At 39.0% G+C, this 27,164-nt stretch overlaps 1 protein-coding gene, 1 long non-coding RNA gene and 1 pseudogene across 4 annotated transcripts; all 3 read right to left on the reverse strand.

Moving 5' to 3' along the window:
- Positions 1-5,327: 5,327 nt before the first annotated feature.
- On the reverse strand, positions 5,328-5,846 carry LOC129409674 (uncharacterized). Its single transcript, XR_008632518.1, has 3 exons — positions 5,735-5,846; positions 5,469-5,530; positions 5,328-5,347 (listed from the first exon to the last, which is right to left on the reverse strand). It is a non-coding gene; the product is annotated as an uncharacterized LOC129409674 (long non-coding RNA).
- Positions 5,847-5,939: 93 nt separating this feature from the next.
- LOC129409691 (mucin-2-like) lies at positions 5,940-9,711 on the reverse strand (annotated as a pseudogene).
- Positions 9,712-14,122: 4,411 nt separating this feature from the next.
- Positions 14,123-27,126, reverse strand: gba2 (glucosidase, beta (bile acid) 2). 3 transcript variants are annotated; one of them, XM_055156100.1, is made up of 18 exons: positions 27,019-27,126; positions 26,165-26,655; positions 25,060-25,151; positions 24,809-24,924; positions 23,704-23,922; positions 23,128-23,367; positions 22,861-22,963; positions 21,832-21,985; positions 21,627-21,752; positions 21,175-21,359; positions 20,575-20,679; positions 19,987-20,094; positions 19,209-19,360; positions 19,027-19,133; positions 18,011-18,153; positions 17,321-17,436; positions 16,051-16,242; positions 14,123-15,177 (listed from the first exon to the last, which is right to left on the reverse strand). In XM_055156100.1, exons 2-18 carry the CDS (start codon positions 26,353-26,355, stop codon positions 14,980-14,982), a joined length of 2,547 nt encoding a protein of 848 aa, XP_055012075.1. In that variant the 5' UTR covers positions 26,356-26,655; positions 27,019-27,126; the 3' UTR covers positions 14,123-14,979. The 3 variants fall into 3 exon arrangements, with proteins under 3 accessions (XP_055012075.1, XP_020793441.1, XP_055012076.1); XM_020937782.2 differs by lacking the exon at positions 27,019-27,126 and adding an exon at positions 26,831-26,918; XM_055156101.1 differs by lacking the exons at positions 14,123-15,177; positions 16,051-16,242; positions 27,019-27,126 and adding an exon at positions 26,831-26,918 and having other exon boundaries at positions 16,249-17,436.
- Positions 27,127-27,164: the final 38 nt, after the last annotated feature.

The raw sequence follows: 27,164 nt of genomic DNA on the forward strand, positions 1-27,164 counted from the left end.
CCAGCTCTTTACTGTTATTTTACTGAGAAATTCTTTACAGTGTGTGCATGGACAATCCAGAACTGGATTTTGTTGGTTATGGCTGAATATTATTAAATATATTTTCATAATTTTAGTTTTATTACTTAATCCTCTGTTCTTTAGCAAGTTAAGAGAATGGGGTGGCAGTGTATGCTGTTTTCTCCTCATTACCTATATATTTGTATTACTCTTTTCAGTATTTTTTATTTGTACTTGTACATGTACGCATATATTGTATAATTATGCCTTATTTGTCCCCAGTTATTTTTGCAACTTATTTTGAACATATTATTACCATTTATATTTTTGCTTTTTGCTATTATATTATATTGTGATGTATGAGCTACTGTGTCCAAATAATTTCCCTTGTGGATCAAAAAAGTTTGTCTAAGTCTAGGATTAATATCTAAATAAAAGTAGTTTTGATTCTGATATAAGTAAAGAAGGATTCTGATAAGTATGTGGAATCCATATTTGAATCCACAGAATGCAAAACACATTTTGTTTTGAGCTATAATCTTTCAAAATGACATACATTTTCCTGAATGAGGTAACATATTTACAGTAAAGACATTTTCCAGAAACAAGGCTGTATTTCACAATAACACAACACAGGAAGGACCTTAGTCAGGGGCGTTTCTCAAATAGTTTAAGTTCAAAGGTTTACAGAAAGTCTCCATGATAACCCTACACCCTACACCCTCGTGCTACATTTTATGCTTCAGTGTTGTAGTTCTTGTCATGGCAGCCAGTGTCATAAATGTTAAGAAACATTTTGAGGAAGCAGATAATGCCTTGGATACTGTCTAAAATAAGAAAAAACTAAATAAGATTAAATGTAATTATAAATGGAATATTGGTATCACACCACCTCCTCGTGTTGTCAATAAAGAGTTCTTTTTACTGATAGCTTGCTTAATCTTTATTGTGGCTTGTACAATCTTGAGATTTATAGGATGCCTTTGATGTCAATATCACCAACGCCACCGTCGAACTAAAATAATTAACATAAATTACAATCAGAAAAGGTATAATATAAAAGACATCAAATAAAGACATGAACAATTACAAAAAACATACCTCGCTGGCTGACCCATATTTTGGAGGTAGAATGACCTTTAACATAACTTTATTCACTTTATTTTAACTTTAATTGACTTCTTTGCCGACACGCCACACTACTCTTTCTTGACCAGGCATTTGAGCTATTAATTAAAATAGAATATAGAATAAAGTTTTTTTAATTGACTTCAGTTGTAGTGTTGTGTGGCTTTGCAGCATGAGCATATAGGCATTGTATTTATTTACTTGTATTTAGGCATTGTATTTATATTTTGTATTTAGGAATTGCCCCTTAATGTCGACTGTTACAAATATGCAACAAACCCTTTGGATCAAGATATAACCCGAGATAGCGACTGCATTCTCCAATGCCGGTTAGTGCATATGCAGTATCGTCTTAGGAACCTTTGGCAAGCACTTGTGTCTAGCTGTCGCAAATTTTCGCCATACCTAAATTTCAATTTATTTTTTATATTTTTTGTTTTATTTATCTATTTATTTCATTATAATTATTTTTATTTATATATTTATTTTTGCTATAGTCAAATTAATAATCTCAACTTAATTTACCATCCACATAAAGGCAAAAACACACACAAAACATTTTTTATATACATCTTTATAAATTCAGGCATTAAGGGGTTAACATAATATTTCATTTACATAAAAGCTTGAACTTACAACAATTCTTGATTTTCGGACAAAACACAGATGTTGCTTTATTTGCATAAAGTGCATTAAATGTACCAATTACATAATACTCTATTTTTTAATCGTTTCACTTAACTGTAGTAACTTCATTGTGGATTGTGATGTGACTGATAAAGCTGAGCCTGTAACATATGTAATGTATAGCCATTTTTAATAAAGTTAGTGTATTTATAGTGTATGCACAACAGCTAAAGGATCTTAATGACAATAAGACATAATAACTTAAGTGAGAAACCATAATATGTTATATTATGAAAAATAATAATTATAAAAAAATAGAAAATGTCTGAAGAATTATCAGGGCTTGTTATGGTGCAGGTCAATCATGGTTCTTCAGAATGTAATCCTTGTTTACAGCCCATGACCAGGCTAAATCAGTCCATCATCTTAATTCTGCAGGTGAATAGTCTTCAAATGATGATCTAACTCTCATCTAAAAAATCAAAAAAGAAAGTATGTTCTTTTAGATGCTGCACATTACATTATTTTATTTTAGTTTTAGTTTTAATCCTAACTTACAGATGACGTAAGGGCAGGTTTACCCTGTTTCTGCTGCCAGTTGCTCTTGCACCATTCAGAGCAGCCCCATTGGAGAGCCACTCTGATGTGTCTGTTCTGGGGGGGATCCCTGAAAGGTACATGGGGGTCTGATGGCCTACCTCAGGAGTGAACGAGGGGTTTCTGTAACCTTTGTAAACACAAATGATTAAAAAACAGAACAAAAAACTTAACAAACACAAGGTTACCTATTATGATGGTAAAACAAATAGTTTAAAATACAGAGAGATCAGAATGTTTTATCACAGAACATGCAATTTGTTCTCAGGTCCCAAAAATCCATGCTGCACCCCAAATGAGAGACGAGTATGCTGATATAGAGACAGAGAGATGCAGATCATAGACTATATAAAGAAGTGGACTAGGGGAGTGTGACGTCACCCATAGTGTTCAGATCCAGTCGAATGAAGCTCACAAGGCTGGCGATTATAGGGGTGAATTTGGAGCCATGTTCCATATTAGGAATAGAAATGTATTTACACGCAAAATAGTGAAATAAAAACATGGTTCATGTAGGGTTAATATGAACATTTTAAGACCAAAATCATAACCTCTCTCCAGCAGTTACAGAGAGGGGGAGTGACAATTTTACAATGTAAAAATGTAAAAAATATTTGGAATGTGCCAGCGGGTTAGCTATGTCCATTTGTATAGACAGTCTGTGATGCAGATGTACCTTTCATGTCATTAAACCCATCAGATTCAATCCCGCTATTTGGTTTCGTCCACTCAAAGTCGTCATTTATCCACTGATCCACAAGTTTCTTCTTATTGTCTCTCCCTCTGGAAAGTTAAGTTTATTAAGTTCAAAACTATTTATTTCAAGAATGTGATCATGCATGTCTTCCTCTAGCTTACCGTGCTTGCTTTTGTTTACTGGTCCCAATATAGACAGTCAGAGCAATTACTGATATTAGCAGGCATGCAAGGGTGACACTAAGCCCTACATAGAAAGGAATCTTCTGTATGGGCCAACCGCAGTCTTGACCCAAATACCAGACTTTGTTAACATTGTTACACCTAAAGAGCACATAGAAGAATTAAGTAACAAATAAAAGTGTTAGAAGATAATTTTGTTCCATACATACTCGCAGAATGGTCCTTGGCCCTTGTATATGGTGCAGTATCCATTGCTGGAGCAGGTTTTTGGGTTTTTATGTTTATCGCTGCATACAGTAATGCATGTTACCATATCACCAACAGTTGCAGGTTCAAGGAACTCAGCTAAGCTGTCATTTCCAACAGCTTTTGCACAGAAATCTAAAAAATAAAATGTTTATTGTATTTTCTCCTCTTAACCTTGTAGCAGAAAAGGGGACAAACGGTAAAGAAGCACATACCTTTGAGATTTACTTCAATAGCAGTTACATTTGGTGCTTCCACAGGTTTATATACGCAGTCTGTTCAAATTAAGAATTGTACATGTAGCTTTGAAGTGTATAGTATCATAATATCATATAGGTCTTAAAGGTTAAACAAACCTGAGCAGTTGAGGAGCTCTTCAGCTGCACTTTGGACATTTTTAAGGCTTGCAGTATAAATATCAGAAGAGATGTTGTTTGGAACCAGCAACTCAACACTATGATTCACTTTCACTCTAAAACACATTGTTTTCAGTCAGACAAAAAGATTGAGAAATAATGCAACTACTCAGATCATTGCATGTTAAACACAGCCAATTTAAGCTCTACTTCCATTCATGAAGTTTGGTACAGAAGTGGATAATGACAAAACAATTAAAAAATATTATTTCAGCAACACTGTCTGCTTAACCATATGTCAGCCATATTGGACTAAAAATTTGCCAAGCATGACTCAGCAGTTTTTGTAAACGTCATACATTTACAAACTCCTTGTGGATGATTAAAATTATCCTGATGTTTGTGTGGTGCAGTCACACACTCTGCCTAAAATGTTTAAGTTTAGAGTTTGTAAAATGTCCCCATTTATGGAGCAAAGACGAAGAGAAGGCACAACAGCACCTCACAATTGGCAAGTGGGTGTAATACAAAGAGGTAAATTGCAGGGTGCAGGTGAGGGCTGGTCATTGCAGCTTGCAGCTATATCTTGTCTTGTTTTCTTAATTTCTCTTGTGTTTGTCATTTTAATCATCTCTACAGTCGGTTCTGGTTCGAGTGTGGTTGCTCGCCTGATGGGAAGTTTGGTGATAGACATTCTCATTTCACTTATAGAACATCTATCTATCTCTGAGATGCTACAGGCTTTTTACACCAATCGTGGCAGTAAATGTGGCAGAAGACCTTCTAGAAGAAATACTCTGAGATCTTTCAAAGGAAATACTTTGCAGGAATCAACCATTTCAGCACCAAGATATAGAAGCTTTTCTGTCTGCAGAGTACACCTGGAGGCTGCTGTAATGGCCTCTTCTCAAACTGCTTTGAGACAGGATCGGCTGACCCTACCTGCAGTGTGTGGTATTTTACACAACCCTCACTTGTGCATGTCTAGTTCATCGTTTACAATTTATTTTGTTGTGTGATTACAGCTTTAGTGAGTACTCTGTCAGCCGGAGTAATTGTAGCCAACCACCGGCCAACCAGCTCTTAGCATGTTAATAATAATTAATAATGAATAAAAGTTTTGTACACATTTTTCTGTAATAAACCTCTTTAACATTTAGTTTGACTTTGCCTCTGATTGTACCACCACCTATCCACACTTGTACCTGTACTTGTGTACTTGAACTGAGTAAAAGTAAATTTAAATTGGAATAAATTGGATACTTGGAATGCCCCTCCCTCTTTACTAGGTTACACCCAGATGAAAAAGTACAATGATAAAAATTTCATTAAATGATTGAAATACTCACAAATAATTTTCTTTTGCTTCTCGGTAACTGGCCAAGTGAGCTGCTAACTTTAACTGCAATCAAATTAAACTAATTAATGTCTCAAACTTATCATAGTGTTTTAAATGTATTGCTGTTACCTCTGCAACTGAGTTATGTAAGAGTCCTGGTGAAGGGCGTCCGCGACTGTAACAAGGAACAGCTTATCAAGTTATTTCCAGTATATTATAAAAAGTTGATATAAATGAATATCACTGACAACACAATTTTAATATAACTAATAATAGTAACATAATTCGAGACTTACCTCACTTTAAAAACCCGTACTTCTTTGAAGTGTGCCACTTTACGTTTATAATATGTTCCCATCTGAAATATAAGAAAGTATGCTTTCTGCACAAGTAGTTCAACAATACAGTAGCATGTCTACACACAATAACCCTTTATTAGACCAGGAAAAACCTTCACTGTCATTCTGAATCTCATCCGTCCTGGCCAAAAGGTAGCATTTAACTCTAGTCCTTTAAGGTTCAAATTATCACCAGATTTATGTGACAGTGTGTTACCACTTACCTCGGAAATGAAACTTTTAACAAAGTCTTTATATGCTGGCGAGTTGGTATTATCATATTTTGGATCATAAGTCTCTGTTAATTCCATATCAACCTCAACTGATCTATTTAATGTATCTGAAAATAAAATGATACATATGTTACTGTGTATGTACTCATGATTATGATGATAATATTGGGGAATACAAATACCTGGAGAAATATCTTCAACCAACTCGCACAATTTTCCACTAAATCCAAGAGTACATATGCAGATATGTCCATTAAAAGTCCCTCCATTTCGACAAATTATTGATGTTACTGGTGCTGATGTAGTAGTTGGATAGTTGGGGTCTGAAGTGGGGTTCTCCGTGGGGTCTGAAGTGGGGCTTGAAGTGGGATTCCCTGTGGGGTCTGAAGTGGGGCTTGAAGTAGGGTTCTCTGTGGGGTCTGACGTGGGGCTTGAAGTGGGATTCTCCGTGGGGTCTGACGTGGGGCTTGATGTAGGGTTCTCTGTGGGGTCTGACGTGGGGCTTGAAGTGGGGTTCTCCGTGGGGTCTGAAGTGGGGCTTGAAGTGGGGTTCACTGTGTGGGTCTGAAGTGGGGCTTGAAGTAGGGTTTCTCTGTGGGGTCTGAAGTGGGGCTTGAAGTGAAGTGGGGCTTGAAGTGGGGTTCTCCTGTGGGGTCTGAAGTGGGGCTTGAAGTAGGATTCTCTGTGGGGTCTGAAGTGGGGCTTGAAGTGGGGTGGGGCTTGAAGTGGGGCTTGAAGTGGGATTCTCCGTGGGGTCTGAAGTGGGGCTTGAGGTGGGATTCTCCGTGGGGTCTGAAGTGGGGCTTGAAGTGGGATTCTCCGTGGGGTCTGAAGTGGGCGTGAAGTGGGATTCTCTGTGGGGTCTGACGTGGGGCTTGAAGTGGGATTCTCCGTGGGGTCTGACGTGGGGCTTGATGTAGGGTTCTCTGTGGGGTCTGACGTGGGGCTTGATGTAGGGTTCTCTGTGGGGTCTGACGTGGGGCTTGAAGTAGGGTTCTCCGTGGGGTCTGAAGTGGGGCTTGAAGTGGGGTTCACTGTGGGGTCTGAAGTGGGGCTTGAAGTGGGGTTCACTGTGGGGTCTGAAGTGGGGCTTGAAGTAGGGTTCTCTGTGGGGTCTGAAGTGGGGCTTGAAGTAGGGTTCTCCGTGGGGTCTGAAGTGGGGCTTGAAGTGGGGTTCACTGTGGGGTCTGAAGTGGGGCTTGAAGTGGATTCTGTGGGGTCTGAAGTGGGGCTTGAAGTAGGGTTCTCTGTGGGGTCTGAAGTGGGGCTTGAAGTAGGGTTCACTGTGGGGTCTGAAGTCTGAAGTAGGGTTCTGTGGGTCTGAAGTGGGCTTGAAGGTGGGATTCTCCGTGGGGTCTGAAGTGGGGCTTGAGGTGGGATTCTCCGTGGGGTCTGAAGTGGGGCTTGAGGTGGGATTCTCTGTGGGGTCTGAAGTGGGGCTTGAAGTAGGATTCTCTGTGGGGTCTGAAGTGGGGCTTGAAGTAGGGTTCTCTGTGGGGTCTGAAGTGGGGCTTGAAGTGGGGCTTGAAGTGGGATTCTCCGTGGGGTCTGAAGTGGGGCTTGAAGTGGGATTCTCCGTGGGGTCTGAAGTGGGGCTTGAAGTAGGATTCTCCGTGGGGTCTGAAGTGGGGCTTGAAGTAGGGTTCTCTGTGGGGTCTGAAGTGGGGCTTGAAGTAGGGTTCTCTGTGGGGTCTGAAGTCGGGCTTGAAGTGGGATTCTCCGTGGGGTCTGAAGTGGGACTTGAAGTGGGATTCTCCGTGGGGTCTGAAGTGGGGCTTGAAGTGGGATTCTCCGTGGGGTCTGAAGTGGGGCTTGAAGTAGGATTCTCCGTGGGGTCTGAAGTGGGGCTTGAAGTAGGATTCTCCGTGGGGTCTGAAGTGGGGCTTGAAGTAGGGTTCTCCGTGGGGTCTGAAGTGGGGTTTGAAGTGGGATTCTCCGTGGGGTCTGAAGTGGGGCTTGAAGTAGGGTTCTCCGTGGGGTCTGAAGTGGGGCTTGAAGTGGGGTTCACTGTGGGGTCTGAAGTGGGCCTTGAAGTAGGGTTCACTGTGGGGTCTGAAGTGGGGCTTGAAGGTGGGATTCTCCGTGGGGTCTGAAGTGGGGCTTGAAGTAGGGTTCTCTGTGGGGTCTGAAGTGGGGCTTGAAGTAGGGTTCACTGTGGGGTCTGAAGTGGGGCTTGAGGTGGGATTCTCCGTGGGGTCTGAAGTGGGGCTTGAGGTGGGATTCTCCGTGGGGTCTGAAGTGGGGCTTGAGGTGGGATTCTCCGTGGGGTCTGAAGTGGGGCTTGAAGTGGGATTCTCCGTGGGGTCTGAAGTGGGGCTTGAAGTGGGGTTCTCCGTGGGGTCTGAAGTGGGCTTGAAGTGGGATTCTCGTGGGCTCTGAAGGGGCTTGAAGTAGGGTTCTCCGTGGGGTCTGAAGTGGGGCTTGAAGTGGGATTCTCCGTGGGGTCTGAAGTGGGGCTTGAAGTGGGATTCTCCGTGGGGTCTGAAGTGGGGCTTGAAGTGGGATTCTCCGTGGGGTCTGAAGTGGGGCTTGAAGTGGGGTTCTCCGTGGGGTCTGAAGTCGGGCTTGAAGTGGGATTCTCCGTGGGGTCTGAAGTGGGGCTTGAAGTGGGATTCTCCGTGGGGTCTGAAGTGGGGCTTGAAGTAGGGTTCTCCGTGGGGTCTGAAGTGGGGCTTGAAGTGGGATTTCTCCGTGGGGTCTGAAGTCGGGCTTGAAGTGGGATTCTCCGTGGGGGTCTGAAGTCGGGCTTGAAGTGGGATTCTCCGTGGGGTCTGAAGTGGGGCTTGAAGTGGGATTCTCCGTGGGGTCTGAAGTCGGGCTTGAAGTGGGATTCTCCGTGGGGTCTGAAGTGGGGCTTGAAGTAGGGTTCTCTGTGGGGTCTGAAGTGGGGCTTGAAGTGGGATTCTCCGTGGGGTCTGAAGTGGGGCTTGAAGTAGGGTTCTCCGTGGGGTCTGAAGTGGGGCTTGAAGTGGGATTCTCCGTGGGGTCTGAAGTCGGGCTTGAAGTGGGATTCTCCGTGGGGTCTGAAGTGGGGCTTGAAGTGGGATTCTCCGTGGGGTCTGAAGTGGGGCTTGAAGTAGGGTTCTCTGTGGGGTCTGAAGTCGGGCTTGAAGTGGGATTCTCCGTGGGGTCTGAAGTGGGGCTTGAAGTAGGGTTCTCGTGGGTCTGAAGTCGGGCTTGAAGTGGGATTCTCCGTGGGGTCTGAAGTCGGGCTTGAAGTGGGATTCTCCGTGGGGTCTGAAGTGGGGCTTGAAGTGGGATTCTCCGTGGGGTCTGAAGTCGGGCTTGAAGTGGGATTCTCCGTGGGGTCTGAAGTCGGGCTTGAAGTGGGATTCTCCGTGGGTCTGAAGTCGGGCTTGAAGTGGGATTCTCCGTGGGGTCTGAAGTCGGGCTTGAAGTAGGATTCTCTGTGGGGTCTGAAGTGGGGCTTGAAGTAGGGTTCTCTGTGGGGTCTGAAGTGGGCTTGAAGTGGGTTCTCTGTGGGGTCTGAAGTGGGGCTTGAAGTGGGTTCTCTGTGGGGTCTGAAGTGGGGCTTGAAGTGGGGTTCTCTGTGGGGTCTGAAGTGGGGCTTGAAGTGGGGTTCTCTGTGGGGTCTGAAGTGGGGCTTGAAGTAGGGTTCTCTGTGGGGTCTGAAGTGGGGCTTGAAGTAGGGTTCTCTGTGGGGTCTGAAGTGGGGCTTGAAGTGGGGTTCTCCGTGGGGTCTGAAGTCGGACTTGAAGTGGGATTCTCCGTGGGGTCTGAAGTGGGGCTTGAAGTGGGATTCTCCGTGGGGTCTGAAGTCGGGCTTGAAGTGGGATTCTCCGTGGGGTCTGAAGTCGGGCTTGAAGTAGGGTTCTCTGTGTTCTCTATGGGGTTTGCCTCTTGATTGCTATTTGGGACATATTCTATGAAAAACAGCAAAAGTAATAGTAAATGATATGGCTAAGCAAAGTAAGAAATTATCAATATTCTCTACTTTGTCTTGGCATTGTACCAATCACACTGTATTTATAAAGTGCTTTTCATACAAAAACTGTAACACAAAGGTCTTTACAATGATTAAAATCCATCCCACATTTCCTTCCACCCACCCACCCACCTACTAAACCCCCACAGCTGCCTGATCCCACACAACCAAACAACTATGACAGTCATATGCACACACTCTGGATCGAGCGCGCGCACATACACACACATGCACATGCACACATAGTATTGTAGGGATGGGACAAGATTTCTCAAACTCTTGTGAGAAAAAATTTATTTTCTGCAAACTTGAAAAAAAAAATCATGTGCGATTTTTTTTCACCATGTGTTTACAATAAGATTGGACAAAGAAAGATTTAAGTCTTGGTGAGTTACATTTCTTGAGGAGCTTTAGATACGAAGCAGTGCTACGATGACAACAACATAAAGTTAATTAAAAATGGTGAGGCCAAAACTGCACAAATTACTCTAAATAATGTTTTTTTTTTTTTTAAAGTCTCATCTGGTCTTGTTCTTGTGGTTGCAATCTCATGTTTTGTCTTGTTTTATGGAAATTGTGTCCCTTAAATTTAGCCTTAATGAGAGGATCTTGCCATTAGGGAAATACTGACTGTTAGAGAAAATCAGTTTTTGTGTTATACTGAGAGCACTCACTGCTAGCTACCTTGGTGAGGTATCAGGTACAATACTCCCTACAACACAGCCAGACTGAACTGCATTACATTGGAACAGACAAATTAAGTATTCCAGCAACTATATTTTGTGAGTCCAACAAAAAATGCTAACACTTGCCTTTAATCTAATGAAATCCAACAATAAAACCTATATATTTGTTACACTTTGATTAGACGACAGGCATTCTGTACAATGCCTAGGCCACAAAGAAACATTTATTTCCTACTTTTCCCAAAAATTCCAGACATATCCATTGTTAAATTTGCCAGTGGAAATTCACAATAACTTACATTCACAATAACAAATTGCTGTGATTTCACAGAAACGTTACAATAAGGTAATATGAAAATATTTCACAAATGTTTCACATTATCATATTCAAAATTTATATTGTAATTTATATTATATTGTCTTATATTATCATATAAGATGTAATACAAAACTGAATGATTTGTTTCATGTTAATGTAAACTAAGTAATTAATATGGAGACATGAAAGAAGATCCACTAATTATTTTTCTTATTATTAGAAAATTAAACCAGAGTACAGAACGATTGTTCTTCTTACCGGCTACACAACAGATGAAAAGGACTGAGACCAAGAGAGTAACTGAAAATCCCATCCTGTTGTTGTATTTCTGACCGGAGACTGTGGTCTTCATCCAGGATCCTTGAAATAAGTAAGACCATAAAATCAGATCATAAATCACCATAAAAAGTTTCGTCACATCACAACTTCTGTTGTCAAGATAAAACACAGATGCTAGGCCAACGTACCTTTGCACAGACCACACCAGCCCCTCCCTCCCAGCTGAAGAGACTTTTTTTTTTTTAAATAAAATAGAACAGGCAGTTTTAAAAATGACAAACTATCCAAACCTGTTATTTCCCTTAAATTATGTTTTTAGTAATAACTGACCATGACCACTGACACAACAAAACTACATGTGGAAATTACAAATGTGCAGTTCATCAGCAGAGGTGGGTAGCATAGCTAATTTAGAATTAGTACAAAGTCATGGTTCAAGAAATTACTCAAGAGTAAGAGAAATAAAGTATTTGGGTAAAGTACTTTTCAAGTAAGAGTAATTGTAGGATTATCTGTCTCTAAATAACATAAAATATATGAAGTGAATGTAATATTTACAAATATGTGAAATGTAAATCTGAATAAGCAAAGAGGGACCAAAATGGTCACCCTGCAAACTACTCCAAGAATTACAATCTTTAAAAAGTCACTAATTACAAATTATGTCTTTGTGATTAAATAGTCTTTTGTGATTTGACTTTTTTAAATGTAAACTTGTACTTAGTAAAATTCTATAAATCATTGTAATTAGTTACATATAACCAACTACATAACTCATTTAATTTCTACAAGAAAGATTTTCATAAAATGCTGATCTAAAGTGCTTCTAAAAGCGATGAGTACTTTGAGTAGTATTTTTAATACATAATAGTTACTTTACAAAGTACAATTTTGGCCATATAACACCTCTATGTCTCTTTGGAATCTTTCACACATCAGATTTCCACTGGTCTTGACCCTATCAAACAGCCCTATGAACAATGAACACAAAGTAGATCATGCACATATATAACATATATAATCATTTAGTTTCATGGTGTAAGTTTCCTTTTCTAGAAATGTAACAAAGTTGCACAATAAAGGATGGCATTGCACATAATTTTTATAATGATAGAGCTATAAAGATAAAACTCAGGTGTCATGGAAAAGCTACTCACTTAGTCATAAATATAAATAAGATAATAAAGACACACAGTATTTCAGTCAGATTGGACTAGTTTAACATATTTATTCAACAGATATGTGCTAAAATTAGCCAGATATACAGATAAATAGGAGTGATCAAAACTTCCTATTTCCCTCAAGTCATTTACAGACCTTGTTCACTGACTCAGGTACGGTCGGTGTTATAGAAGGAGCTCTCACTAAATCAACAACAGGCTTGAAGAGCTTTAAGAGCTTTAAGAGCTCAGTCATCATGAATACATTGAAAATACTTGTTCTTTCTTGGAATCACACTGAGTTCAGTGCCTGTCCTGTCAGTTTTTCATAGTGATCCCTGCCAAATATGCTGCTGCCACTGGCCTGCCTTGTGCATCCCTGTCATATAAACATTTTCTGTGTTGTCTTGGAAAGACTGTGTAAATCTACAACATAAATACATACATCTTCAGTAATCATGTTATTTATTAGCCCATGTATGCATCTTCTTCCACTGGTTTACAGCATCATTGCTTGATTAAAAATACCAATCTCTACTAAACTGTGCAGGTAAAAGGTAACTTGAAGCCTACCACTTCATGACATCACAGGGTGGAACAGAGCATTTGCAGCAATGGAGAAGAAGACAGACTAATAGGGTTACTCAAAACATGTGTGAATAGAACTAAACATAACTCCAAGTATGTTTTTAATGAAGTAATAACATTCTAGCATGCCTTATAGCTTGCAGTTATCAAATTTGTGTAATATAGGCTCTTTGAATATGGAAAGACATCTGCATTTTACCTGGAATCTGATGAAACTAAATGACCATTTTGATCCAGTAGACATCATAATGTTTGTAGATACAATGTTATTGCTTCTATTTTATTTCATTGATTTCCTGATACCTGAATACTTTATTGAACCCTCAATAAAGCAATAACAGAATTCCTGCTTTCATGTTTTAACATATTTCATAAACAGTTGGTAGTCTGCAGATTTGAACATGTACAAATCAATAGGACATAATTTATCCACAATTATATTTCACATGTTTTAAACCATACGGGATAGGGGCACAGCTATGTACTTAAGTCTCCTACCTAAGAAGTATGGGGAAGTAACTGAAGTAACTGAATACATGTAACGAGTATCCTGATTACAAATTTGTGTTACTTTTTCATGTCATGTTATTCAGGATACTGTTAGTTTTCTAAAATCAAAGGAATACACTGCAGTACTTGATCACACAATTTAGGCTTCAAACTGCACAGAATCAGTAAGAAAAATACAAAAAAGCCCTTGTGGTGAGGGCATGTGTGATTTTGACTTCTCTGATCAGTGATAAATAAATGCAGAACAAATGGTGAAACAAATATAAAGCAGGTTTTTAATCCTATGTTGCATCTTTACAGTATAATTTACATTTAGACAGTTTTAGACACAGTAGCTCACACATCACAATATATTATAATAACAAAGTTGAAACATATAAATGGTAATAACTTCTAAATAAGTAGCAAAAACAGCAAGAGACTGGTGTCAGTTAAGGTCTAATTACATAAATGTATATGTACAACAAAAATTAAAATACTGTAATACAAATATAGATGCAATCCTGCTTGAAACTATTCTAAATATTCAGAATACAGTACTCTGATTGGACCATATTACAAAATACATTTTAATCCACGTATTCAGTATTCTGTAACTCAATACATTTTGAAAGTATTCTTCTCATCACTGTGTAACTGCTCTCTCTAGTGACTGCTTTAGTGTTTGTAGCTGTACCTTTAGTTTTTAGATTTTAGTTGTTGTGGTATTGGGGTATTATAATGTGAGTACAGTACATTTAATGGATAAATATTAGCCAAAAGTAGCAAGTTACATAGTTCATTACTTTACTTTAGAGAGATGCCGTAGCCTAAATGTTAATCATTACTGATATTAACAGGCCTGTATTATTACGGAAATAGTTTATGAGTTGATTTTAACAGACAGAACAGTTATATTTGATCATTTATTGAACGTGATTGTCATGGATACAGTAACTATAAACAGAAGATTACTGTTGATGTAGGTATAGTTGACAGACATGCTTACAGTCAAAGGCACATGCTTATGAGAAGGAGAACATATACACTTATACAGTTTTCACTTAAATCATTTCTATGTCTGCAAACATAGTTCAAAAGACAGAATATAAGATGTTGTCATTAAAAAAGTCTATCATTTTTTAAAATACAACAGCTGCTAAGATAAAACATGATCCAAAACATTTTAAAATTAAAATGTAGTAGTGCAGGAAAGGGAATTAAACATCTGACTCACAAAATAGCATTGCACAGTATTCCAAATAACTCCAAAACCATTACATTTTCCATTGCCATGATTCATATAGAAATCCCTTGAAAGCTTATACAGTAAAAGTCCAGTGAAAACATAAACGTAAATGCATAAACTGAACAGGCCTAAATTAAAAGGTGCACTATGTAATTTTTTTTTTTTTTTTTTTTTTTGGTGGGGGGGTGGGGGTGGGGGGTGGGGGTCACCTGTTTGTTTCTATGGATATGACATTGCTCTGTCTGGAATGTTCTGCAGTATGACGTTAAACATCTCAACCAGACATTTACTCAGTTACAAGTGCTTTTATAGCTCAGAAATACCTAGAAAAACAAGCATTCTGACTGTGAGCGGGGTTGCCTCTCCACAGATGTGACCTGTAACTTGGCCTACTTTGGTCTCCATGAAGGTAGAAAGGTTTAATACCACACTGTGAAACATTCCAGACAAAGCTATAACAGCTCCAAGGAGAAAAGCTTTTCATGGACCCTCTGCCAGAAAACACATACACAATGAACCTTTAAACACTGTCTGCTTTGTCTCCCGTAGAGCTGAGTGCTAGCTGCATAGCCCAGATACTGAGGGGTCTCATGTAAGCCAGTGAGCGGTAAATGCCCTTCTCGCAGTAAGCCTCTGGAGTCTGGAAAGCCATGCCCAGACGCTCCCATACAGTCCGGTAGCAGCCCTCCGCCGTGCGCAGACCCTCACTACGCATCCCCTGGACAGAACATAGCACGAGAGCAGTCAAAAGTTTGGACATAGCCTCTCATTTATAGTTTTTTTTTTCTTTGTGTTTACCACTTAGTACTTTGAAACACTGAAAAAAAAAAATGCAAGTTACATTGACATTCCCTTTTAGTTACAGAGCCAGTCTGTAACCAATAACTGGATTCTCCATTCTCAACATTTCTATATTTTTTTTAAACTATATATTATACAAACAAACATGAATAGAATAAGGGTTGCATTATTGACCAAAAATAGAAAAATAATAATTACAAAAAAAAGAAGTCATTGGCATTTAACATTTCCATTTGTTAGGTTTACTGCTTTCTACATTTTTTATACATACAGAAAATATCAAATAAATACCCTCACTCTGCATCCCCTGAACTAAACAAAGCACAAGAGCAGTCAAACGTTTGGACACAGTTACTCATTCAAATGTTTTTTTTTTTTTTTTGCTCTTTATGTTTACAACGTTCTACTTTTTTTATATACATACAGTAAATATCGAATACATGGAGAAGATATATGGAATTACGTAGGAATGAAAAAAAGAGTTAACTTTGTCTTTTAACATTTTAACATGATGTACTTTACTGTTTTCTACTGTAGTTATTTTCTTTTTCTATTTTGTATTTTGAAATGTCTGGTGACCCTGTGTGATCTCAAAGCCGCCTTAATTAAAATGTATATGGGGATCTCTTATCTTTTATTGCAGATCCCTTATCTTTTACACCTCTCTTTTATTGCACATTCACATCAAAGATCTATTGACCTCACAACAGCGAATTTTAGCTAAAGGAGGTTGCCAATGTAATTTTACCTTTGACAAATGTCTGTAGCAATGCCTGCCTCATGCCCCTACCTCATGGATCATTGTAGCAGCCAGTCCATAGACCACTCCGATCCAGACTTCATCCGACTGGACACTGGAACGGTCAGTTACTCCCTCAGGACGCATGCCATTCACAGCTCCCATCTGACCTTCAGCAAAACTCATCACATTCAAGTCATACACCATTTTCAGTGCGCTGCGAATTTTGTCTATAGGAAATGCCTTTAGAAAGATAGAAAACAGAGTCAGGATACATGTGTGTGTGCATTTAATATTTGTCGATTTAATTGATGTAAACTCATAGGTCTAAGTATCGAAAATCAAATAGTAAACAATACTAAAATTAGTATCGAAACTAGATACTCATTTGAGGAAGTATCAATCCTAAAAAAAGTCACATTCACAGAACAGAAATTAAACTTTCCTGATTAGCTTTAGAATAACCTTGAACTGCAGCAGAACAAGTATAAAACCACATAGACTAGCACACGCACATTAGGGTGCATCATTTGCCCAACTTTTTGAAACATTTTTGAAAATCAATCTGTACCTAGTATCAATTTTGTACACATGCCAAAGTAAAGTTCCATGAGAAATTTTATGAAATTCTAGTGATGTCTTCTGGGTCCACCAAGCCTCTGGAGTTTAGTACCTGCAGAAGGCTTAAATCTGAGCTGAAAAATCAGCATATGCATAGCCCTAAATGCATTATTTTTAAAATTATTTAAGAAAAAATGATTTTTCTGCCAGAGCCTTATGGACGCCGTTAGGATGGAACATAAGAGGCTTGGTGGACCCAGTGGATATTATTCAATTGAGTTAATATTCCACAGATTTTCTTTTATTTGGTATTGTCACATTTTAAAATTGGGTACAAGTTCAATTTCTGACACTGGGGCAAATTATTAACCCTAACGCCCATGGACCACAATGAAACCTACCTGGGACACTGAGGGATTACACAGATAAGATCACATGCTAATATAAAAGAAAGTACTATGATTTAATGTTTAAAATCACATTCTGTGGTCTAAAGAAGGAGTGTTTTAGTCATCTTTGTGGTATCCCAATCAGCATTGATTATTGAGTCTATTCCTTAGGATCAAAAAGCGAGTTTGAAATTTTAGTATTATGACAACAGTGGGCCAGTGGTTCATAAAGTGAAGCACCAACTCAGGTGAATAATATTTAGACAAGACCACAACTAAATCTGGATTACACCAGGATAAAAAATGGATTGCAATGAATAGAGCCTGGGTGGTACCAATATGGTCGTGAATCGAAACTTTTGAAGACTTGCCTTGAATTCTCCCTCTCCTAATCCAGATGCCCTGAGGAACCAGTGCCCAGCGCATTGGTCTGACATGATACTGTTTGAATGGCTCCTCCCACTGCTGTCGTAGTTATAGTACTTGCCTGATGAAAATGTAAAAACATACATGAGGCTGGTATGAGGTGAGTTTAGAAATTACACCATTTTCTGATCTCTGTTATAATGTTATTTACTCATCACAAAAAACAAACAAAACCTGGAGTTGTATTTTGTTTCCTTCACATGTTTAACACAAACTCTGCATATAGGCTGAGCTCTCCTTTCACACAGAAAACACTTTGCTCCACCTTGTGATGCCATGTGGTAATACAGGAAGTGCTCCACTGTGTTTTGAAACTTCATACCCCTTCACTAGAATCATTTGGATGATTTCAACCCTGGAATTTCCATTCTCTACTGATATGTTATGGACCGGTAAAAAGTAGCCATTATCTTGACAGGTACCACTTACACTTAATGACATCACAAGGTGGGACAGAGCATTTTGAGCTTTGGAGAAGTAGACAGATGTAAATAATTAAGGGTTACTCGAGTGTAAATGAAACAATACAAAATTCCAGGCATGGTTTTGCGCAGGTAAGAACATTCTAACATGGCTAAAAGCTCACAAGCTTCAATTTTGTGAAATATAGGAGCTTTAAACACACAATTTCTCACCATTCCACAGATGTTTTTCAAAAGCAGAGCTGCCCCGGTCAAGCAGGTCTCTGTAGTGTTCATAAGAATCTTTGTGATCCAAAAGCGTAGCCATCTTACACATAACGCACAATGAGGCCAGCCAAAGTCCACCACAATATGCGCTGCAATATTTTTTATAAGAACGAATTCAGATCAATATAGAATCAAAATGGTCACTGTAAAAGTAACAGATTAAAATTGTTAAGTTTTTATTATGCCATGGACAGCCATCATTTTAAACCTTACTGCTGAGCATTATTCTTGTATTATCGCACAGGCAACCCATCTACAGTTAATCACAGTTCTATATCCCTACGCTGTGAGCATCACCATATCAACGGCTAAACAAATAAACTACTGTTAGGAGGGACTAGGTTTAACTAAAACAGAAATAACTAATGCTTTGAACAACCATGGAAAGCCAAAAAGTTATCAAGTTTAAAAGTGAACTACAGTATTTTCATTTGATGAGACTGTGGTAAAAGCAGGTTAAAATTGAATTACTGATGTTATTATTATGTATCATTGTGCTGCCTGAGAAATGAATTTCTTTTAGAAAAGTATGATCTATTCTATCTATCTATCTAGATCTAATCAACTAGGAGCTGTGTTTACACTGTTTGTTGTGTAATCCTTACATGTACTTTATGGGGAATATACTGTATATCTATATTGCCAATGTAAGAAACACAACAAGATTACTTGTTTTTGGTTTATATATTTTCATTCATAAACCTTTGTCCAGTTGACAGACTTCTATCTTCTTTTTTACCATAACCATTTACTGTTATTTAGCATTTATATTTTTGCTGTTATTATAATATACTGCGATGTGTTGAGCTACTTTGTCCAAATAATTTCCCTTGAGGATCAATAAGCTTGTCGAAGTTCAAGTCTTTTGTTGAGGATTTTACCTGGATGATTAATTTTATGATGCAATGTATGAAAAACCTGCCAACTTGGGGAGATCATTTTAAATGGATGGAGATTCCCACCTTGGTCCAGTCACTGTCCACCCATCGTACGTCTGGTCGGCATATCCAGAGTTTTCTATTAGCCCATCTCCATCGAGGTCAAACTTTTGCTCAGATTCCATCACTGCCTTGAGAACATAAACATCACCGGTGAGTACCAAAACCACAGCCGAAAAACATGCTCGAGTAAAGATCAGTTGTACTTTGCAGATAGGCCACATGTCCCGTAGATACTGGTTATCCTGGGTGAGGTGAAAGTCTCTGTAAACCTGTAGAACAAACTTGAGGTTCAAGTCTTTCCAATCCGCAGTGTCGTGAATGAGGTAGGCGTTCACCCTTTGCCATGGCTCGTCATCTGGGAACAGTGGTGGAAGAAATACAAAATTTTCTTAAAGAAGTACAGATACCGGACCAAAAAACAGTCACGTAAAAGTATCACATGAAAAAATCTCAAGTATTAACCCAAGTATATATATTTTTGTTTGTATCATGCTATGGACATGTTGAAAATAAACCCTCAGCCTTTTCAGCAGGTCTCAAAGAATAATAAAACGTACTTTTACTTATCAGTCCAGTTAAAACATGTAGCAGAGTAGAAAGCACAGATACCTTCTAAAATCTACTTAAGTAAAGAACAGATACCTAAAATTTATATTAAGTACAACACTTTACTACTTTTACTTTATTATGTTCCACTTAGGAATATCATATTTGTTAGTGAAATTCAATTTCTGAGCTATACCAGGGGCACTCACTGCCACCTCAATTAGTTTGGACTGTATCATCAGAAGTACTATAATACGCCCTACACCATGAGTTACAGAGCTTCAGATTGAGTAGTGCCTACAGTTAGCATCACACCCCCCAGGCAATGTTGATAACATCAGCTACAAAGTATCCACTGACAAGACCACAGGAAGAAACATTTAATCTAAGAATCTCTTAATCTAATTTAATTTAATCTAATGTAATGGCTCTTACCTGGGTCTCCAATGTCGTGAGGCACCACATTTTTTGCTTTGACGAGAGAGTAGCGTCCGCTCATCAAGTTTAGCCGCTCAGTTGGATCTTGTGTGACCACACTCCCGGCTAACAACAGAGGAATCTCATTATAAACAAGGAAAGTAAACCTGTCACCATAAGAATTACATCAGTGTATCGTTCAATATGTGATAGTTGGAACAATATATTTTTGGACTCAATATTTATCATGTGTACATTTTCTTTGCAATAATGAGGACATTTTTGTTATTCTAGATAGATAGATAGATGCTTTATTATCCCAAAGGAAATTAATTCTTGTTGTAATATAAGATCTGAGCTGTAAATGGTTGAATAAATAACTTCTATGGCTAATTATGGATTCATTCTGCTATTTATTTATTTATTGTATAATAAATTATACTGATACTAAAAATGGTTCATTGGGATTCTTCTGCTTTATTGTTATTGTGTCTGTGGCATAAAGTACTTTCAATATTATCGTTTAAGTTTATATTTCTCTTCTGCTTTAAAATTATTGTGAAGAAAAATTAGGAGGTAGAAAAAAAACAAAACAACAACACTCACCGATATCATATTGAACACTCAAAGCGAGTTTGGGCCAAAGCATAATCAGTGCAAAAGAAGCATAGAAGTGAACGTCGTAAGTGTTGTACATTCGATATTCTTGACCTGAGCACAAAAAAAAAGAACAACATTATAGTTTTTGTAGTTTTTGAGTTGAAGGTACACTATGCAATTTTTCAGGAGGAGGGTTTGCCAACTATTTGTCTCCTTGGAGATGCTGCTTGCTTGCTTTGCCTGGAATGTTCCACAGTATGCCATAAAATGTATCTATCTTACACTAAGTTAATTACAGGTATTTTTATTCTTCTTAAAAACATTCATTCTAATTCTCAGTGTAGAAGCCTCTCCACAGATCTGACTTGGCCTTGTAGCATGGCTTGTTTCTTTGGAAATGGATACGTTTAAAGCTGTGCTGTAAAAAAAGCAAAAACATCTCCATGGAAACACACATTTGGCAAACCCTCCAGAAGAACAGTTACACAGTGCAACTATTTTATTATGTACAGAAACATATGCACGTCAGCAAGTCAATGGCACTTTTTAATGCAGTTTCTGCCTGTACTATTGGAAAGGGAAACTGTAAAAACTATTATTACTGACCTTCTAAATATGCAAATCGTCCATATTCCTTGAGGATATCGGGTTGAGCTGGCAGCCCCCCAAACTCACTGCGCAGACCCCCGCTCACATCTGCGTCCTCAGGGAGCTCGGTCCAAACTGTCCCTCCATCAGTTACAAAGTACAACTCATTAAACAGAGCTGATTTATACCAGGAGGGAAGGGAACTGCAAGACACAAGCAGAGGTCTCCATTTAGACAAGAGGAAGGGGGGCCTTTTGCTCTGACAGTTTTAGACCTCACTAGAACAACAAACTCCTCTTGTTCACTAGTCCCTCTTAAGTCCCTTGAAATCTTTGCTCTAGTTGCCACTATAAACAATAATTTCACTCATATTTAAGATTAACCAAACGCTAAAGGCATTAGAGAGGATAAAAAGGTGCCTGTTCGCTGAACTAGAGAGCAGATTCCACAGGCTATCCATTGGAGTGTACCTGTCTTGAAGTATAGGTTTCTGCCACTCTTCAATTTTCTCCTCCCACTGTTTGTAGTGTGTTAGCGCATAGTGGCTGAGTGAGGGGCATGCATCCCCTTTCATTCCAAAATAGCGTGTGTATCTCCTAAAATAAAAGTCATTAATTCAGTTTTAGACAGTTTCACTTAATATAAGATAATATCATATCATTTATTGTTGAGTACCTGATGTGTTGCCTCTCTCTGGACCCAAACATAATTTTGGGCATGTCCCAGGCCAGACAGAACTCCAGGGAGTTATGGCCCTGAGGAGGCACAGAGCAGCCCACAGCCAGAGCTGCTGCCACTTTTTCCCCTTTGGACGTAGGGGGACTAGAGCCTAGGATTATTCAAAGATTTGGCAAACATGGTAAAAACATTTGGTAGACATGGTAAAAACTCTTTTACCAAAACATAATTTGGAAACTCTTTATTTTGAATCTTTAAAGTCCTTATTTGTAAATAGACTGGCTGATCTGGCCCTGTTGTATTCTTTACATAACACCACTAGATGCCATCGACATTACTGCTGTCTGCGATAAGCCTCTTTTCCTCTGGCATGGTTTGCTTGGGGCCACCTTGGCACGGGGCAGTTAGCTTTGGGGGGATGTTGCCATGACAATTGGCCCATGCCACTTTGGGCGTGACACAGGTGTAGCAACACACACCCAATGGCGTGACTGCTACAAGCCAGCTATAAAAGGGGGGTGCTAAAGGAGCATCAACACTAATCAACAGCACCACAACAAGAAGCGTTTACACACATCACGCTTCTGTTCATGAACATGCACCAACCACAACAGAAGACACTTCTGCCATCAAGCACAAGAGGCAGTGGCAACTACAAAGATGCAAATGCACAAAATGTTGCTGTGAGCTCATAGGACACTTTCGCTGCTGTTATTAGAGGCACGTAGCAGCCCAAGAGCTTGGTCTATGCCACGCAGTACGAGATGGTGGGATGTAACCAGCCATATAAGTGACAATCGTTTATTAAGAAATGGCCATAAAAATAAGATGGTAGTTTTAACCCAACCTATCGTGCAATGCAATAAAATGTAACCTGAGTGCTTAAACTCTTAACCAGAAGATGTAACAAAATTTTACAAGTCCTGTTGTGCAACCTCTGACTTTACTGGAAAAATCTGCCTGATTTTGTAAGTTTGAATGAAGGTGTGAAGCTTTATAAAACAATAACAGGATGTTTTATTTTACCTGTGGGAGAGTCAAGTCCTCCGTCAGTGATCAGGTCAGTCCACAGGCTGCTACAGGTCCCCTTTGGATTGAAGGCTGTTTGGTAACTCACCTCTCGATCTGCCTAAAAACACAGCAAGAGTTAATGCTGTGCTCCTGAGAGCTTAGCATTTACAGTGAAATTTAACATTGATTACTGGTATATTAAATCAGCTTCATGAAAAGGGCCATTGTTGTTTCGCTCAAATGTAGAAAAAATCTAAACCAAAGGATTTGAGGGTGTCTAACCTGTTCTCTGGCCGCTACACTCAGTGTGTAAGGGTTGGCTGCAGAACAGTGATGTAGCAGGACCCCGGACACAGCCTCTCCGTCCTTCTCCAGGTGAAAGGGCTCATTCCAGTGCCCCCCACTCTTGTCACTTTTATGGCCCGTCCCATTAACCACCGTAAACATTATGGAGACTTCCAGATCGTAATCATTCTTGTTCTCAATGTCCCACACAAATATGGCTGCTGGCAGACTTGAGTCCTGTTGGGACCAGGGCAAGACAATGTAATGTGCATGCAGACTTGATACACAACATAGTATTAGGTGTTAAATGTTTTCACTTAAAAACTTTCAAATAAAAAGTTGCTACTTAATGAATGCCTGTTTGTCTTCAAGCTGTATTTAACTTAAACTGTACTGAAAAAATTATAACCAGTGTATTTCCAGGTAATAATTTAAGGCCACACCTTTTACTTCTCTAAACAGATGAATCTGCAGTTGGTATATATACAAACCAATGTATATCATGTATATTTGCACTAACTCAGGTCTTGTCCACAAACCACAATCCTCAATGATGTTGCATTAATAAATTACCTTATAATCATGAGGGATGACGGGGGAGACCTGCCGACACGTGAGAGTGACATTTTGCCCTGGCAGGTGATAGACGGTCCAGGCTCTAGGGTACAGGGCGTGGTAAAAGGCATACTCTCCACAATAGCCCCAGTTCCAGCCTTGTAACGTGGGCGGCCGCTCCACTGACAACACCTGCTGGTACAGTGTTTGCCCACCACGACGCAAACATACTGTAAACTAAGACAGACAGAAATTTATCACTGATGAAGTGAAACATAAATGCACATTGATAAATATATGTGTGCCAATGATCCATATGTTATATATGAAGTTAAGTAGTTAATGTCATTAGCATTTAAGTGGTAGTATTCGACCAACACAGTTAAGATTCTTATTGAAACTTTAAATTATTAATAACAGGTGGTCCATTAGACTGCATGCCTGTGCAACACCCTTTTTCAAAACTTTTAACAGTATTTTCAGTTAATATAATGTGCAAAAGTACAAATCAACCAGTTGATTTTTTTTCATGCCCAATGATGATACCAATTGTTTAAGATCCAGAGAAGCTGATGTCTGATAACCTCTACCAATAATTGGGCAGATATGTAAGGCAGATTTTGGTAATTTAATCCAATTTATCACATTTGAATTTAGTACAAACTCAACTACAACCTTGTCTTGCTATGAATTGGAGTAGGGTAGTCACATTTTTGCAGTACTTGGCCTCATATGGCACATACTCCTGCATGAAGGCAGCTGGTTGATAAAATAAAATATCGGCCTCTGCTGAAGATTTGAGGTTGAGACAATAAAAGGTGCAAATTTGGCCCGATATATCAGCCAACCATTATCGCTCATGAAAAGATGTCTTGTCAAGGTTAACGGAAAGTCCAAAACTGGCAGACATCATGAATGTATGATTAGCAAATATAGTGGTTGATTATTTGCATACATTTTAATTGATTAGATTTAGCCATTACTGAATGTTAAACTTAAATTGTGTCCATGTTAACTCTAAAGACTGCTACTATAATATATGCATAGGCAGTTACCTATCACCAGAGTAAACATGGCATGCTGTTGGAGTAATTATTATCCTGCTGTCAGATATTTTATCTACCTGATTAGCTGTAACTGTTTTGTAGGTGTACATGCCAGGATTAAGCTGCCATCTACAAAACTCCCCTCTCCATCCTCTAGTGATGGTCCCTCCTCCAATGCCACCAAGTGGAACCCCTGTAGTTAGGGTAAACAAACAAAGAGAGATAAGCTTTTCAATGATTAAAGCAAAGTTATGTAACAGGTATATCAATGTATTAATGAGTCAAAAGTCCAGCATGATCGTAACCAGTAAAGGATGACTGAACATACCATAAATCTGTCGTAATGGCTGAGCTCCAAACATGTCGATAAAGGGGGCCTTCTTTTCCACTTGGGTCTTTTTGTACCACCATTTTAGATATCTTCGGTGAAAAGAGAAAGGATCAAAATATCAACAGAATCATATAGTTTGAAAAGGACAGAAGGTTAGAAATTAAATCTAAATTTAATCCTTTGCCATTTTCTAACAAGACCACTGCTATTAACCAAAAAACAAAGAAGTACTTAATAAAATTAATTTAAAATAATGATATTATGTGGCAGTAACTAAGGACACAGACTGGGACAAGAGTTTGGTAGGTTGGGTTGTTTGGATACTCACACCGAACCTGGGTGATGTAAAATATTAATAAGGCAAAGGTTTCAGGCAGCACTGAAGTCACAGCTGAGGTCACAGTCATTTCACTGTGTGTGCTTGCCTGAGGCATGCTCTACTCGCTACAGCTGCAGCATTGGGTCAAGGGTTTGATAGCATACTCTTCACATTGATGAAATGTTAAAAACAAAGTGACAAAGAGTGTTTAAAGTGAAAATGATTAGTCTTAGCTTTAGTCACAGTCTATTTAAAAAAAAGAGTCTTGAATTGCAATTTCAACGCTTTTCAAACATTTAACAGCTGTGTGTGTGGAACTATTATGTGAACAACAATACCTTCACATGAAAGACCCATCCTGGGAAATTACAATAGAGCCACATGCAAAAAACATGAATAGCCACACCAGCTTCCCACTATTGTCAGTGACATGTTGTTTGTCCCTAATACAGTAGGTATTCATCCTGAAAAATAGCTTCACTTTTTATCAGTCTAACTAATCTGTTCACACACACACACAAACACACACACACACAAACACACACAAACACACACAAACACACACAACACACACACAGGTGTAGAAACATGAGACTTGACACCGCCCCAAGGTACCTTTCTACACAATCCAGATCTAGGACCCTGTAGTACGGAGGCTGCTATAGCTTTTGCAGGTGTATCCCTATTATACTGTTGTTGTTTACATAATGTGTTTTAAATCCATTATAACTATTTTTAAAAAATAAATACATGATATGAACAAGTCTGATATGAACGTCTTACCTGATTCCAAGGCCTAGGTGTTCAAAGACATGGGACAGTGACACATCTTTAGCTTGAAAAGGCTTCCTCTTTTCTTTGAACTCATGTGCCAAGCAGATTCTCCAGCCCTCCTTGGGTACGCCATAGCCTGAATCTTTGGCCACATAACTGCTCATGAGGTCTGCGGTGGATTTCTCTCCCCAGTCTGTCATTTTAGCAGCAGTCCAGCAGTTACGGTAACCGGATTTAAATCAACTTGGCAACTGTGTAGTATCTAAACAAAAGTTCATCTCATCCCTTAGTGACCTCGGAGAATTGTTTGCTTCATCATTAGAAGATGAAAGCAAATGTCTGCACTGATGAATGTCGTTCTTGAATCATTATAAAGTTATCACAACGTAAGCTCTTAAGAGAATCCCCTCCAGCGGTGTGTAGATTCGTCAGTATTATTGAATGGAGCAGAACTTATCAGGAAGCAGCTCACAGTGGATCAGGTGTCTTGAATGGGACACCTATAAAAACAAATAGCGGCTGCATTAATATTGTTAAGTTTACCTCATCCCTTCTTCAGAACATGGTCTACAATCAAACCACAAGTGCTCCAGCTGGTTTAAGGTGTATCAGTTATATATCATACAATAATAATTAGTCCGAGGGGCCAACACGTCACTTAATATCAATTCATACCATTGAGAAAGTGTTATTTCGCTGCCCTTAAGGTTTCTCCAATCGAAGCCTGTAGCTGGCCGAAGCTGCTGTTAGCACATCGTTTACCTACGCATGGGATATTATGACCACAGTTTGCTCCTCCAGGCTTTTGCTAAACAAATATAATTACACCATCAACATAGCAATCAAACAATACACATAAATACCTTAACACCATGTACTCGTGTCTTGTTTTGTGTGTCATTTGCTAAATATATTACACACAACAAATAATATTGCCTGAGAGACAAATTCCAGGTTGAACTACTTTTCAGTAATCTATTGGGCTTACTGGGGCAAACCATTGGATGTA

Source organism: Boleophthalmus pectinirostris, unplaced genomic scaffold (genome assembly GCF_026225935.1).
Source record: "Boleophthalmus pectinirostris isolate CB_2022bp ecotype Guang Dong unplaced genomic scaffold, ASM2622593v1 HiC_scaffold_20, whole genome shotgun sequence".
NCBI lineage: Eukaryota > Metazoa > Chordata > Actinopteri > Gobiiformes > Gobiidae > Boleophthalmus > Boleophthalmus pectinirostris.